The 16,094-nt window shown below is 38.7% G+C and overlaps 1 protein-coding gene across 1 annotated transcript in view; it reads right to left on the bottom strand.

Moving 5' to 3' along the window:
- Positions 1 to 16,094, bottom strand: part of b4galnt4b (beta-1,4-N-acetyl-galactosaminyl transferase 4b) — a 121,416-nt gene that overhangs the window by 31,004 nt on the left and 74,318 nt on the right. The window contains exons 5-9 of the mRNA XM_084108491.1: positions 15,808 to 15,903; positions 15,408 to 15,498; positions 13,756 to 13,856; positions 13,174 to 13,241; positions 755 to 833 (exon numbers count right to left, since the gene is read on the bottom strand). Coding sequence (XP_083964617.1) covers positions 755 to 833; positions 13,174 to 13,241; positions 13,756 to 13,856; positions 15,408 to 15,498; positions 15,808 to 15,903 — 435 coding nt within the window. The remainder of the gene's footprint in view (positions 1 to 754; positions 834 to 13,173; positions 13,242 to 13,755; positions 13,857 to 15,407; positions 15,499 to 15,807; positions 15,904 to 16,094) is intronic.

Raw genomic sequence — 16,094 nt, 5'->3', positions numbered from 1 at the left:
ATTATCAGCGCTCTCTCTCTCTCTCTCTCTCTCTCTCTCTCTCTCTCTCTCTCTCTCTCTCTCTCTCTCTCTATTTGTTTTCTACTTTCTATCTTCTCCTGCATAATAAAATTACTGAGATGCGCTGGCTAAACTCTGCATCCTTTGGGTGCAGTCTGGAAATAATCAGGCTATCAAAGAGGCTGTTATGCTACTCAATGATATTGTAATGATCTGAGACGCAGTATCTATAAATGTTTAAATGGGTAATGAGTTACAAAAGTGGGCTGATAGATGCCTGTTTGCTGTGAATATAGACACTATATATATATATTTTTTTTTTACAAAATTTTACATGGTTAGCACTGCAGCAATAATTCTGACTCGGCCATTACCAAAAACATCTCTGTATGTGTTTTGCAGTATTAAGTGACGCAAGCCTTGGAAAATATTTCCTTGACTAATTTGCCATGTTTCTCATCTTCTCTATTATTCAGCTTTAAATAATGCAATAAATAAAAGAGGTAGACCATAGAAAACCATAGAAGCATAAGGGCACATAAAAGCTTTGGTGGACAGTCTAATGGTAAGAAAATATACTAAAAGGTAGCAAGATGTCCTGGATAAAACAATATCAATAAAAAGGTTTTATATACAATTTCTACACACTATCACATAGTAGGTTTCATTGACACATTCACTTAAGTTTTATTGAGGACACTTCAACATCTACAGTAAATTACCAGAATTTTCCAAACTCCGGCTCTGTACTCACCCCCACCTCCACATGGTCTGAACCTCTGTCATCTTGCTTGTGCAAAACCTCAAAGTAGTATCGACGCGAGGACATAAGACTGCAGAGAGAGAGAGAGAGAGAGAGGAGGGAAAAGGAGGAGAATTAAAGTGAAAGAAAGAGAGGGCAGGGGACACTCTCAGAGAGGTATGGAGAGAGACCAGATGAGGAAAGGGAAAAAAAATTGGCCGATGCAAAGATGAAAATAAAAAAAATCACAAAGCACCATAGGCACTGGAGGATGTGTACATTGTTAATGACAGAATCACTAAGGTGCCTTATCTCATCAAAGAAGCACTACAGTCTTGTTCAACTACTAGAAAAACATTAGGTTACTTGCGTAACCCAGGTTTCTCTGAGAACAGAGCAAGGTATCTCACTATGGGAAACGCACCCAGGCTGGACCACCACCAATTACACCACGTCTGTCTGAAGGACGGACCAATCACAGCTTATGACAAGGAGCCCCTCCCTATATATACAAATGATATCCTCGAAACAGCATTCTAAGCACGCTCTTCCCCCGTGTTATGCGAGTAGGGAAGCTTGGTGAGATACCTCGTCCTGTTCTCAAAGAACCGAGGTTACCCAAGTAACCTAACGTTCTCTTTCAAACAATCGCTCGGTATCTCACTTTGGAATGATATAGAGTAGCCATCTCCCATAACGCATGCTTTCAGAAGCTGCCGAACAGACCCAGCAAGAAAGAAAGATAACCTTTCAATTCTCTAAAGAGCCAACATTGAGAACTGCATAAGCCATATGGTGCAGTGATATCCAGACAGTAAAATCTGATGATCATCTGAAAACCAGTATGAGGGGAAGCCCAGCCTGCCGCTGCACAAATATCTCCTATTAAAATCCCCTGAAACAATGTCCAAGATGCATTCACACTCCTTGTAGAATGAGCCCTTAAGCCTGCTGGGGAATGAAGAACCATAGAAGTATAGGCCAATTTAATCACCTCTACCATCCAATGGGAAATGATCTACTTAGCCTTATATTGAGTGGCCAATGAAATGGATAACTGATCATTCTTCCTGAACGATTGTGTCCTGTTTACATAATGTGCACAAAGTGTGCAATTTCCGCTCCTCCAAAGAAAATGGAGGGGGTTAAAGACCCATGATGGGACCAGTCGCTTCGACACTGGTCTCAAACGTTTCAATCCCTTCATAAAACGGCATATAAGCCTTCCGCAAGCAGCTGCTGGTCGAAAATCGGAGTAAACTCAGGGGACTCTGAATCCATAATATCCCCCCACAAAGAAAGATCCCACAGGGGAGAGGGTTGGACCCCCTTTGCCGAAGGAGGGACAGAAGAGAGAACAGGATCGTCTTTAGAAGATGCAGCCACCCGAAGCCTTCTTTCCAAGATCCTGGCTGGCATTACACGACAGTGCACGCAACTCTCTGCATCCACCAGCGCGGCCTGAGCATGCTTGACACCCATGCGTGCGATACACATCGGATGCGGATCCCTGCCCGAGATCATAAATCCACATCCTGCCATCCCTTTCTCCACGGCGACCTTGGACACAGACATGGTAAGTCAGATTATCCTGTAACCTTAGCTCGCCATAACGCGTTAGCTAGGATAGGAGAACGTTTGTGAACTGAAGCAGCGCAGCCCAGGTGCTGAAGGAAAGTCTTCATGGGAACGAGAACAAGAATGCATTTCCGAGGATCACAGGTGTATATAGGGAGGAGGTGGGCTCCTTGTCATGAGCTGTGATTGGTGTTTCCATAGTCTATCTCGATTGTTTGAAAGAGAACTATATTAGCAGTGAAGTAACCTTAGCCATTTATGCTAGCCAGTGTAATTTCATTTGATTTTCAAACAAGATAGTTCTGGTGAAAAGGAAGTGTGCTTAATTGTATTAATGTCCACTTGTAGTGTACTTCAAATCTTAAAATTACTGTATATTTAAAAAAAAAAATTGCAGATACTATATTATTACTGAAGTAAAAGTACACTTAAGTGTAAAGAGTATGACTATGTTTCTCAACTCACTTAATTACACTTTTAAAAAGAACATTTTGTAATAATGTCAAATTAAATGTTTTACTTAATACATTTTAAATCATTATGTTTTAAAGGGGTCCTATTATGCTTTTTTACATTTGCAACTTTTTTTATTGTGCAATGTTGCTGTTTGAGGATGAAAAAGTTCTCCAAAGTTACAAAGCACAAAGTCCTCTCCAAAGTGAGTTATTCTATACATCAGTCTTCAGTTTTCTTACGGGAACGTACACTTCACAATATTGTGTGTTGTAGCCATGTCCAAGAGACGATGTTATCACAATATACACCGTGTGACGCAAGGTTTTTATTGTGTGGGACTATACTTTCTTCCACCACAAATTTAAATCTCAAGTTAACATTTCAAGAGTCAAGGAAATCACAGAGGAAAAGCTAATTTATAGAATACAATTGATGAAAACAAGGAGGCTGGTAAAAAATCTAACTGAACAAAATATTGAAAAAAGCATGGGTGGACAGACAAGCTGTTTCATGACGACTTTACAAATTGTTTATTTTTTAAATTATACTTGTCATATCAATTAAATAAAAGGCCATAAAGTGTACTTAAAGGGGTCATATAATGCCATTTTTATACAAGCTAATATGATTATTTTGGGTCTAAATTAAAAGTTTGTAATATACTTTAATTAAAAATTCTCATTAGTATTGTAAGAAAACGTTGTACATAGAAAACATGCCGTAATGTACCCTGAGTGTAAACAGCAGCATTCATCGTGAAGCGTGCAGCAAGCGATTTGCAAAGATTAATATAAATAGTAATATAAAGGTTAATGAAACGTTACACTCACTTCTTCTTCTGGAGGTGCAGCAGGAACACGAATAGTTGGTACCGATCCTTTTTTCAGGAGCAGCTTCTTAGCAAAACCAGCTTTATACTGACTGTCGTTTGTAAAGCAGTCTGGTGTGTGAAATGATTTGCGCAAACATGAAAGCATTGACATTGATCGTGGGGAATATTCCCTTCGAAAAAAAAACTCAGCCACTGCGTCTTCAACGGTTCGAATTTAGGAACATCAAAATGACTGCTATGTTCCTTATTACACCCAAGAACAGAACACCACAATCGCTTAGACGCCATTCTGCTCATAGACAGTGCTCCAGCATATCAACAATGGCCGCGCCGGTCCGCGCGTGCTATGATTGACAGCTCGCTCACGAGCGAGGGCGGGTCTGTGTTGAAACGCTGCTGTTAATCAACAATCGTGGGAGGGGCGTCGATTTTGTGACGTCACAAAATCGAACGGCTTGATTTGAGATGGGGGAAACCATATAAGATGATTTAAAAAAAAAAACACTGGATGGATTTTTATCATTTTATGATGGTTGTGTACAGGCACTGCCAACACACATTTCAGTACAATAAACTTGTAAAAGTGTATGTACCATTATATGACCCCTTTAAAGAGACTTTCATGACTGTATTTAATACACTCAGTACACTGTGGCGAGGGGGGCGTGTTTCCGCGAGGTCTGTAACGGGAGAGAGAGAAAGGAGACGAGCAAGGAGTAAGTAGGTCAAGTGCAAATGACGAACACCTGTGTCTTGTTGCAGTAATTGGCATGGAGAGACCGGATATAAGCCACTGTGGAGTGAGAGATGAGAGAGAGAGAAGGATTGAGGACTCGTACGCCGTCAGCAAGTGGAAATAGTGATCGACAAGCAAGTGGAAAGAGTGATCGACAAGCAAGTGGAAAGAGTCTGAGCTGATCCAGCGGAAAGTGTATTAATGTGAAAGTGTTTTGTGCTGTAGCATGGCTATGGTGAATGCGCTGTGTGCGCGCCGTTTGTTTTGTGTATTGTTTCATTATAATAAAAATGATTAATAATGAATTAATAATTTCATTATAATAATTAAAATTAATAATGAAAATGAATCATGAATTTAAAAAATCTTATGTCGTGTTTTAAATAAGTATTTGTGTGTTGACAAATATACTAAAGCACTTGTAAAATACTTAACGTTTTAACTGTGCAATTTTCTTTTTATACAAATGTGTAAAATGTATTTAAATAGGCTACATAACATAAAAGAAAAAGGCATTAAAGTATCTGAATGACATTAAAGTATGACAATCATCTTAATCCTAAGTTTTATTTAATATAAATGTAACATTACATTAATTTTGCATTTAAGTAAATTCTTTTAAAGCATATTATTTCCATAATAAGTATTTTTGAACACACACAGACACAAACAAATTTTTTTTTATTCTGTACAAACTGTATATTCTATCCCCCTACACTAACCCTACCCTAAACCTACCCATCACAGAAAACTTTCTGAATGATTTATTACTTTGTTTCCTAATAGGGACCACAAAATGTCCCCAGAAGGTTAACATTTCCTGGTATAACTATATTTGTGAAGACATACCAGGGTCACACACACACAAAACCAAATCAACCGAATTAACAACTGAGCATTAGTAAGCATTACACACATTTATGTGTGTTTGTTTTTTGTTCTTTAAGGGATGGCAGTATGTTTTTTTTTATGTCTACTGAGAGTTCAATCAATAAAGGATTGAAGACTCCAAAAGAAAGGACTAGCCAGTAGATCAGGGCTAGATAGGATAAATTGAGAGAGGCTTGAGGGTACAGAATGGAGTTTTAATTGGCTGACTAATTGCCAGGCTCCATCTGAAAGTGTTCTGCTCAATAATTGAATAGGACTGAGTGATGGGAGAGATAAAGAAAGAGTGTATTCAGGCAAAACCCACACGAACACACTCTCAACAGACTGCTGTAGCAAGACAGTAGGCTTGTTTGAGATGTCAGTCAACTCACAAAGGCAAACTTATCATAGTAGACAACATATTGCATATCTTATCTGGTTAGGACACGGTGTTATAGACCCCTTTTGCGCCGACGTCACAGTTACGTCACGGCGCTAGCTGGAGGCAAAACAAACGGAAAACTGGAGGCGGCCAATACAAACCAGCACAGATTCGGCTACATAATAAGAAGCTTAAATTATTATTTTTATTATTAAATGTCATCTTGTTGTGTTGTTGGGTGCAAGAATCGATGAAAAATGAGTATGCTGTATCTAGAATTTTTTTTTCTAGAAAATATTCATATCATTAAAATTGCACCATAGTGTCACTCTTTCCATTGTCGTCTTCTTGGTGCTGGCTAGGCAGAACTGCGGATCGTACCACACAAGTCTTTACATGACCATTCAGCACATAGTTATAGGCATCTAAATATATGTATATGCCCTCAGTTTCTCTTTACCCTCGGTTTCTCTATCGGGTAGGTGTAGAAGTCAGGCCACTCAACCGGAGGTAGCGTTATCGTTAATCCTGTCAGATCGTCCATTGACTGAGCGTGTACGGTCATCTGGTTCTGTCCGTTAAAATTAACTTTTGCAAATAACAATCGCGGCCCTGGACAGTGAGTGACCTTGCACATTAAGACAAAATCGGATTTTCTCCAGTCATTGTTAAAAAAACAAGCTAACAAAACTTGCAAACTAGCGTTAGTGAAGCGGCCAGAGGGATCTTTCTGCCTCCAGCTAAGCCCTGCCCACACAAATACGTCACCATGTTTACCAACTGTAAAAGGGTCTATATAGTGTATGATCACTGGTTCCACTACTACAGTAGTGGGGTTCCCTTTTAAAGTGGAACTTTAAAGCATCATCATCTTCTTAGTCTTTAGGTTTTTGTGTGTGCATGTGAAATCTATGTGTGTGAGTGGTTAGAAGAAAGAAAAAGAAACATGACTAGCAGACTGAAGAGATGTGTCATGTCGTGTGATAGATTTATCACACTGGACGATACACACGAGCTGTGTGTCATCTGTCTAGGAGCGGAGCGCGCTCTGTCAGCACTCGAGGGGGCTGGCTGTGCTTACTGTGACCGCTTCACAGTGAAGAAGCTCTGCTCCCACCTGGCTCTTTTCAATGGGGGATGGGAGCCAGGTGTCACGCAGCTCCGGAGGTTAATAAAGGCCTTCTGAAGTGAAGCGATGCGTTCGTGTAAGAAAAATATCCATATTTAAAACTTTATCAACTAAAATAACTAGCTTCCAGCAGACGGCCAGACATATGGGCTGAAATACAGTGAGGAAAATAAGTATTTGAACACCCTGCTATTTTGCAAGTTCTCCCACTTAGAAATCATGGAGGGGTCTGAAATTGTCATCGTAGGTGCATGTCCACTGTGAGAGACATAATCTAAAAAAAAAATCCAGAATTCACAATGTATGATTTTTTAACTATTTATTTGTATGATACAGCTGCAAATAAGTATTTGAACACCTGAGAAAATCAATGTTAATATTTGGTACAGTAGCCTTTGTTTGCAATTACAGAGGTCAAACGTTTCCTGTAGTTTTTCACCAGGTTTGCACACACTGCAGGAGGGATTTTGGCCCACTCCTCCACACAGATCTTCTCTAGATCAGTCAGGTTTCTGGGCTGTCGCTGCAAACACGGAGTTTGAGCTCCCTCCAAAGATTCTCTATTGGGTTTAGGTCTGGAGACTGGCTAGGCCACGGCAGAACCTTGATATGCTTCTTACAGAGCCACTCCTTGGTTATCCTGGCTGTGTGCTTCGGGTCATTGTCGTGTTGGAAGACCCAGCCTCGACCCATCTTCAATGCTCTAACTGAGGGAAGGAGGTTGTTCCCCAAAATCTCGCAATACATGGCCCCGGTCATCCTCTCCTTAATACAGTGCAGTCGCCCTGTCCCATGTGCAGAAAAACACCCCCAAAGCATGATGCTACCACCCCCATGCTTCACAGTAGGGATGGTGTTCTTGGGATGGTACTCATCATTCTTCTTCCTCCAAACACGTTTAGTGGAATTATGACCAAAAAGTTCTATTTTGGTCTCATCTGACCACATGACTTTCTCCCATGACTCCTCTGGATCATCCAAATGGTCATTGGCAAACTTAAAGGAGAAGTTCACTTTCAAAAAAACTTTTGCTGATAATTTACTCACCCCCATGTCATCCAAGATGTCCATGTCTTTCTTTCTTCAGTCGCAAAGAAATTAAGGTTTTTGATGAAAACATTCCAGGATTTCCCCCCATGTAATGGATTCTATTGGGACCCAAACGGTAGAAGGTCCAAATGACAGTTTAAGTGCAGCTTCAAAGGGCTTTAAACGATACCAGACGATGAATAAGGGTCTTATCTAGCGAAACGATCGGTCATTTCCAAAATAAATAAAAAAGTTTAAGTTTTATAAGCACAAACGCTCGCCTTGCTCTGTTCTGTGATGCGCGTTGAAGACGTCACGTAATACGCAATTACGTTGAAAAGGTCACGCTTGACGTGTTTACAAATGTGCGGAAGGAGGACCATATACACATTTTCAAATGTATTTGTGTCAGTTTATCGTTTAAAATGCCCATTTCGTGTGCGTATCCTGGGTGTTTTAATATTAAAAAGCCAAAAAGAACATTTTCTTCAGGACAGAAATTTTTCAAGCGTGACCTTTTCAACGTAATTGCGTATTACGTGACGTCACGAACGCGCATCACAGAACAGAGCAAGGCGAACATTTGTGCTTATAAAACTTAAACTTTTTTATTTATTTTGGAAATGACCGATCGTTTCGCTAGATAAGACCCTTATTCATCGTCTGGTATCGTTTAAAGCCCTTTGAAGCTGCACTTAAACTGTCATTTGGACCTTCTACCGTTTGGGTCCCAATAGAATCCATTACATGGGGGGAAATCCTGGAATGTTTTCATCAAAAACCTTAATTTCTTTGCGACTGAAGAAAGAAAGACATGGACATCTTGGATGACATGGGGGTGAGTAAATTATCAGCAAAAGTTTTTTTGAAAGTGAACTTCTCCTTTAAGACGGGCCTTGACATGTGCTGGTTTAAGCAGGGGAACCTTCCGTGCCATGCATGATTTCAAACCATGACGTCTTAGTGTATTACCAACAGTAACCTTGGAAACGGTGGTCCCAGCTCTTTTCAGGTCATTGACCAGCTCCTCCCGTGTAGTTCTGGGCTGATTTCTCACCTTTCTTAGGATCATTGAGACCCCACGAGGTGAGATCTTGCATGGAGCCCCAGTCCGAGGGAGATTGACAGTCATGTTTAGCTTCTTCCATTTTCTAATGATTGCTCCAACAGTGGACCTTTTTTCACCAAGCTGCTTGGCAATTTCCCCGTAGCCCTTTCCAGCCTTGTGGAGGTGTACAATTTTGTCTCTAATGTCTTTGGACAGCTCTTTGGTCTTGGCCATGTTAGTAGTTGGATTCTTACTGATTGTATGGGGTGGACAGGTGTCTTTATGCAGCTAACGACCTCAAACAGGTGCATCTAATTTAGGATAATAAATGGAGTGGAGGTGGACATTTTAAAGGCAGACTAACAGGTCTTTGAGGGTCAGAATTCTAGCTGATAGACAGGTGTTCAAATACTTATTTGCAGCTGTATCATACAAATAAATAGTTAAAAAATCATATATTGTGATTTCTGGATTTTTTTTTTTAGATTATGTCTCTCACAGTGGACATGCACCTACAATGACAATTTCAGACCCCTACATGATTTCCAAGTGGGAGAACTTGCAAAATAGCAGGGTGTTCAAATACTTATTTTCCTCACTGTATATATATATATATATATATATATATATACAGTGAGGAAAATAAGTATTTGAACACCCTGCTATATATATATATATATATATATATATATAGTTATAGGCTTCAAGCTGATTCAGGCAGATATATATAAGGGATAACTCTATCTATCGATCTGCGCTCGATTGCTCTTCCTTCATCCTCCAACTACCCGGATGTCTGTCACAGTAACTTGAAATTGAATTTGGTGATCTGAATCTGAATTGTGGGAACTGAATGTGAGGATATATAGAGAGTTGAATTTTCACTGAGGATCAAATTGTATTAAACTTCAGTTCCAAACAAATAAATTCAATTTCAAATTATACAATTCAAATTCAGTTTTTCAAAGCAATAATTCAAATTAAACAATACAATTTCAAATTATGTGATTCAAATTCAGTTTTTCAATGCAATTATTCAAGTTCAGCAATTCAAATTCAAATATAATTGATTCAAATTCAGTTTCTGGTGGCACATATTTCAGCCCATACGGACACATCGATTTGGCACAGGGCTGACTTTATTAACCCGCCAGAGCTGTGTGGAGCACTTTTATCATGGATGGATGCGCTTTGATGGTCTTCCAAAAAAATATACCCATTCACTCCCATTATAAAGCTTGGAAGAGCCAGGACATTTTTAATATAACTCTCATTGGTTGAGTGTTCTGATGTCATGTTTTGTGCGGACACATGGCTTTGTTTTGTGTGTTTCTATGTCCCATGTTCTCCGCTATCCATTGTCTTAACCCAATCCTTGTTGTCACCTGATTTGGTTAATTTGCCCTCACCTGCTCTCCCTCGTACCCTTTCATAAGAAGTTGTTGGCAGACTCTGGGTTGCGTTGCAATACTGTAATACTAAGGCATGCCTGGACTTCTTTCTTCAGACAATCTGAAGCTAATAAGATTTTATCTAAGGGCCCTTTTATACCCTGTCAACACACATGTGAAATCACCTGACTGTGATATCACACCTGCTTCAGAAACGCATGACGCAGTGTCTCGGTTGTTCTAAGCCAACTGATAAGTTTAACCTCAACCTCCTGTGGCAAAGCGACAAATTAAACAGGTACAAATTTACACATCGACGGCAGCCTATTTAATAAATTTAAAAAAGTATTAAATTCAGACCTCTCACTCATGCTCCACAATGCATTTTCCCCACTGTAGTGGGTGCTGTCATCAAAATGAGCTAGATAAATAAAACCAATATTTATCTAGCTCATTTTGATGACAGCACCCACTATCCTGACTTCATTAATGAATGCTCCAGACATTTGCATAAACCTAATGTAACATGAAAGTGAGTGTTGGCACACAAATTTGAATTAAAAAAAAACCTTAGAAGGGAGATTGCTAAGTATTTTAAAATGCAAATTCCCTCTTGAGTAAAGTTTGTTTCTTGTTTGTTCATTTTAGGAAGTAATCAAGTAATTTATGCACAGATTAGCGGATAACAAACAGACAGGACAGGCTTGCAAAACAACAGTTGCCTGAACTGAATACAGAAAAACAGAGAATGACAGTATATGATCCATTGAATTAGACAGTATAAAACCACATCAATATTTGAAAATTTAGGATGGAGTCTTTGGACTACACTGTATAAAAAAATAATAAATGAATAAATAAACATTTAATTCTAGTACTTGTACATTCACATTAGCACTTTTATAGTTGCAATTTGTATATATGATGGATGGATGGATGGATGGATGGACGGATGGATGGATGGATGGATGGATGGATGGATGGATGGATGGATGGATGGATGGACGGATGGACGGATGGATGGACGGACAGATGGATGGATGGATTTATAGTGGCAATGTAAATGATAGATCCATTTATATATTTAGTGAACTGAAACTGCTTTTAACATTTCCCAGCACACTTGTGACAGATACTTCTAAAATGTCAAGAGAGGTTGACCTCTGCTGGCCCTGTAGAACTGACATATTGCCATAAATGTCAGTTGCAATATCTGAGACTCTGAGTTACTCTGCCCTTTCTTTCCTTCAGCCGTGGAGGGCAAAATAGATATACTCCATTCTATTATGTAAGTAATACATGAAAATACTATACATATACATAAGAGTAGGACAGAGTCTCATGTATATTATATATTTAAATTAAAATTATATATTTCTGTATATTTTATTAAATAGAGAGAGAGAGAGAGAGAGAGAGAGAGACAGGGGGGTTGTGTGGAAATACATTATATGGAGATGTTTGGGCATGTATTAAGCTAATTTCTTAAAGCATCTTCCTAGTTTCTGTCATCCACAATTGACAGGCATGTCTCACCTCTTGTTTGCTCTGTAAACTTTTCCCTGTAGTTCATTAGTGCACTATTTTGCCCAGCAACTATGGGAATTCCAGACTATCCTGTCAGACATTTGCCATTTTTGCTCTCTAAAATCCACCTCATTAGTCTATATGACGCATTGGCCTACTCTGCTCTGTCTATCACCAAACTAACAAGCCCCAATCGAAGGGCAAAATGAAAGCAAACAGTGAACTGAGGCACGTAGACAGAAAGTCGTCTAACTCAAGTTGAACAGAAGTCAAAAAAAGTTTATATCCTGACATCCTCAACTAGAAAAGCAGAGGATATCAAAGACACTCTTGAGGCAGTTTGAACTGTTGCCAGGCCATTGTCAAAGCTCGCTGAAAAGAGGAGGCACTTCTCTGCCTTTCCCTCTGGAGTGCCAATAAGCATACTCATTTTTATTGGCACTAAAATATTCTGGAACATGTACACGCTTGCTTTTAGACTGACACTGCTGATGAATAATTCAGAGGCACACACTATTTACACCGAAGCTCGACTTCTGCACCAATCAGCGGTGGCTGGAGAAGAGAGACAAGGGCGATTAAAACGGACGACATGACACTTCACTCTGACAAACTACTATTTAATGTGTCCCCTTGTTATTCCCAATCACACTGTCTCTGCAGACACCTATTCGGCAGCACGCTTACAGTTACAGTAATTGCCCCTAATGCCTGTTCATTTAACAGTGAAGTTGAGCGTGTGCGGTCTTAAATCATTATGGGCATAAAGTATATAAGGTTCATACACCTGGATTTAATGAATGGATAAGGAATGGCAGAAAATATCTTGAATGTTTTCACTCATTCAAAAAGTTTGGTGGCATGACTGTTTTTCAGGTTATTTAAACTCAATTTACAAATACAAATATGTGGCCTGGTTTCACAGACAGGGCTTAGACTAAACCAGTATTAGGGCATTTGAGTAGCTTTTATAAATGTGCCATAAAAACATTACAGGTGAGCATCTTGAGACAAAACAATGACACTGACATATACAGTATTAAGATATGCCAGTGCAAATTGCTTTCAGTTAAAAAAGCTCAAACATACATTTTAGTCTGGGAATGGCTTAAGCCTTTTTTGTGAAACCAGGGATATGTGTGATGAATATGCATGTTCATACCCTCTGCTAAATAATAAAAGCAGTGACAAATGAAAAAAATTAACATCAGTGTTCATCTTGAGGAGAAATGACAAGTTAATGTGTCACTAACCACAACTGTGATCTTAACATCCTGTCTCACTCATTGCTGCTCATCCAGAGCACAGCATATTTAAACGTACTGTATAGCTGTATAAAGCAATGAGCTGGCAAGTACCTTTCCATGTTGCAGACAATCCTTTAGTCATACTCTCCTAATATGCATTTAATTATGAGGATAAATCCAGGAAACATATGTTGTATGACACTCACCGCACAGGTTTGGAAGTTTGGGATCTGAACTTGCTGAACTCTCCTGGAGCTGTCCACTCTGAGCCGTGCTATATGACAACAGACAACAGAGACTGTAACTCATCTCCAGCACAGACACACAGGACACAATATCCAGGCTTGTACTATTCAGAATTGAATTGAGAGGGCGTTTTAAATTACAATTTAATTGAGGTATTAAAGAGGAAGCTAACTAGCAATTTGAATGTTAGGAAGCAGAATAAAAGTGAATTAAAACTGATAGATAGATAGATAGATAGATAGATAGATAGATAGATAGATAGATAGATAGATAGATAGATAGATAGATAGATAGATAGATAGATAGATAGATAGATATAGGATTACCTATGTTTTTTCAATTACAATTCTGTAAAATCTCTTTCTTTAATTCAAATTAGGCTACACGCTCATAAATTTAGTCATTCTTCAATTCTGAATTTTCCCTGCCCCTATGTCAGAAAAAAAAAAAAAAAAAAACCAGATAAAAATAAACTCAGCCCTTTATGAAGTTGTTCAGAAGTGCAGCCTGGTTTATTTAGGAGCCATGCATCATATACACACCTGTCCCACATACACCAGGAGCCGGGCATTGAGTGGACACTCATCTGAGCTTAGCCACAGTTCAGAGTTATCATCCGATGCTATGGCGAACTGGAAATCCCCTGAAATAAATAATGTATCATTTACAGAGTTGTACTGCATAACCTTATGACTGACCCGCAGATTCTCACTTCTAAGCTTCCTTTGATAAGATGTTGTTTGGCAGTCACAGGAATCTCACAGCAGTCTATCACCCAGCAGGCTTTATTCTGGCTGTCTGTAGTTCTCTGCTATATACCTTAAATTGACAGTAGCTCTTCCTTATCTGATTGTTTTGTGAGCTTGTGTGCCACAGTCAAAAGCCTGACTCAGCGACCCTGGTTATTTGCTAATGAAAACTTAGCAAAGTCTCATAACTTTTCCCCTGCAAACATGAGCACGCCTGCACACATCAGGGCTCATACAGTAGTCCTCACAGCAGCTTTTTCTTATCAGGTTAGGCAGAGTGTGCAAAATGTGATGATTGCAGGGAATCCATTGAAATAATGGCTTCTGTGTGCCTTTAGACATCCTGTCAGCTTTGGAAATATTCAGATCTCTTACACCACAGTCAATCCTGCTTTGAGGAACACTTCGAACACAAAGCAGCACTTAATGTGTATGTATTGCACGTGTGTGATGGTACAGCATAAAGGTTTGAGAAGCTTTTAGAACTGGGCATGAATCACTACTAGTATGTGTTTCTATTCACCCTTTTTATTTACACAGAACACATTTTATTACGATAAAAAATAACTCAGAGTTACTGATGATAAAGTACCTTTAGAATTCAATAATGCCTGTGTTCATGACTTCAAACAATATGGTATAAAGTAATGTACCAGATGTTTCACTTTTGAAAGCGCTTTGAAACAATGTCCTTTGGACAGATGACAAGACTCTTTCCATAAATGTGGAAACAGTGGAACAAATCAGGTGAAAACAATCAGGCTGGATAATATAATGATCTATATCTGCTATGCTGTCTACAGACCTGAATGGTTTGAGATCCCTGAGGGACCAATGCAGTCCAAGTTATATCATAAAATGCTACAGCTGAATGTCAAGCCATCTGTTTAATACAAGCTGAATCATGTAGGATGGCAAAACAAAACAAAAATCCACCACATGGTTCTTTGATGGAAGAAAAGACTCTAAATTCTATGTTTTAGAATGACAGTATCAAATTCAGTCCATCTATTTTAAAGCAAGATACTATTGACAAGCCAAGTGTCAATAGTATGTATAGACTATTTTTACACAATAATAATAATAATAATGATAATAATAATAATAATAATAATTCATTACATTTATATAGTGCTTTTCTCGGCACTCAAAGCGCTTTACATAGAAGGGGGGGATCTCCTCAACCAATGGTTGATTTAGTTACCACCACCAATAGGACAGATTGATTTAGTTACTGAACAAGGATATCAATGCACAGCAATTGCATAAATTATTGTGCATTTTTGAAGGCATTAGAAATTAAATGAGCATGTGTTTGATTTGAATTATGATGAAAACAAATCCATAATATTTCAAAGGTTCATAAATCATGTTTGTTAAAACAATAACTACTGTATAGATGAAATCCCTGTAATGAAACAAAAACCTTGATGAAATACACTAACCATCTTTGTAAGGATGAATGAATCCAAAGACTCTAAGGCCATAATTCTTCCACTTTGGAGCCACTGCAATTTTCTTCACTGTGGTCCTGGTCTGTGGGGAAGAATTAAATATAAAAGCATCTGTAGGCCTATTCACTCTTAAACCCAAGGCACTAACAGTAATTCACAGAATCACACCTCAAAATGACTTCTAAGAAGAATAAACAGACAGCTTCAAAACACTGTGAAGAGAAATTATATTAGCTCTGGCTGTAAAACATACTGCCACAAGCAAATATTAGGCCAACATTTGGGTTTTGTTGATAAAAATATTGAAAATAATATACTGACTAGACTCAAACAAGCAAGTTCATCTTAATTGTTCTATCAAACTCTTTCTTATAGTGTCTGAAAAACTTACATGTGGGTAGAGAGGAAAATGAAGATTCTTCCTGAGCTGGGAGATAGATGAACCACACCAGTCCTCAAACACATGCAGATTGGCCTGACCTTTATACTGATAGAGAACAAAAAAAAGAGAATCAGCCTTTACTTCATGTCTAACCAGCATTGATTTGAAGGAAAAAGCAAATGTCCAGTGAATAAAAAAACTTTAAAATAAAATACAATAAGCTGAATAAACAATTGATTTACAGGTGAAAACAGGACCCCAGGCATTCACACAGACCCAGTCCAACATCCAGACAA

This window comes from Abramis brama (genome assembly GCF_963993115.1).
Source record: "Abramis brama genome assembly, chromosome: 3".
NCBI lineage: Eukaryota > Metazoa > Chordata > Actinopteri > Cypriniformes > Leuciscidae > Abramis > Abramis brama.
The sequence above is the reverse complement of the archived record's forward strand: the minus strand, read 5'-3'. Positions and strand labels throughout refer to the sequence as shown.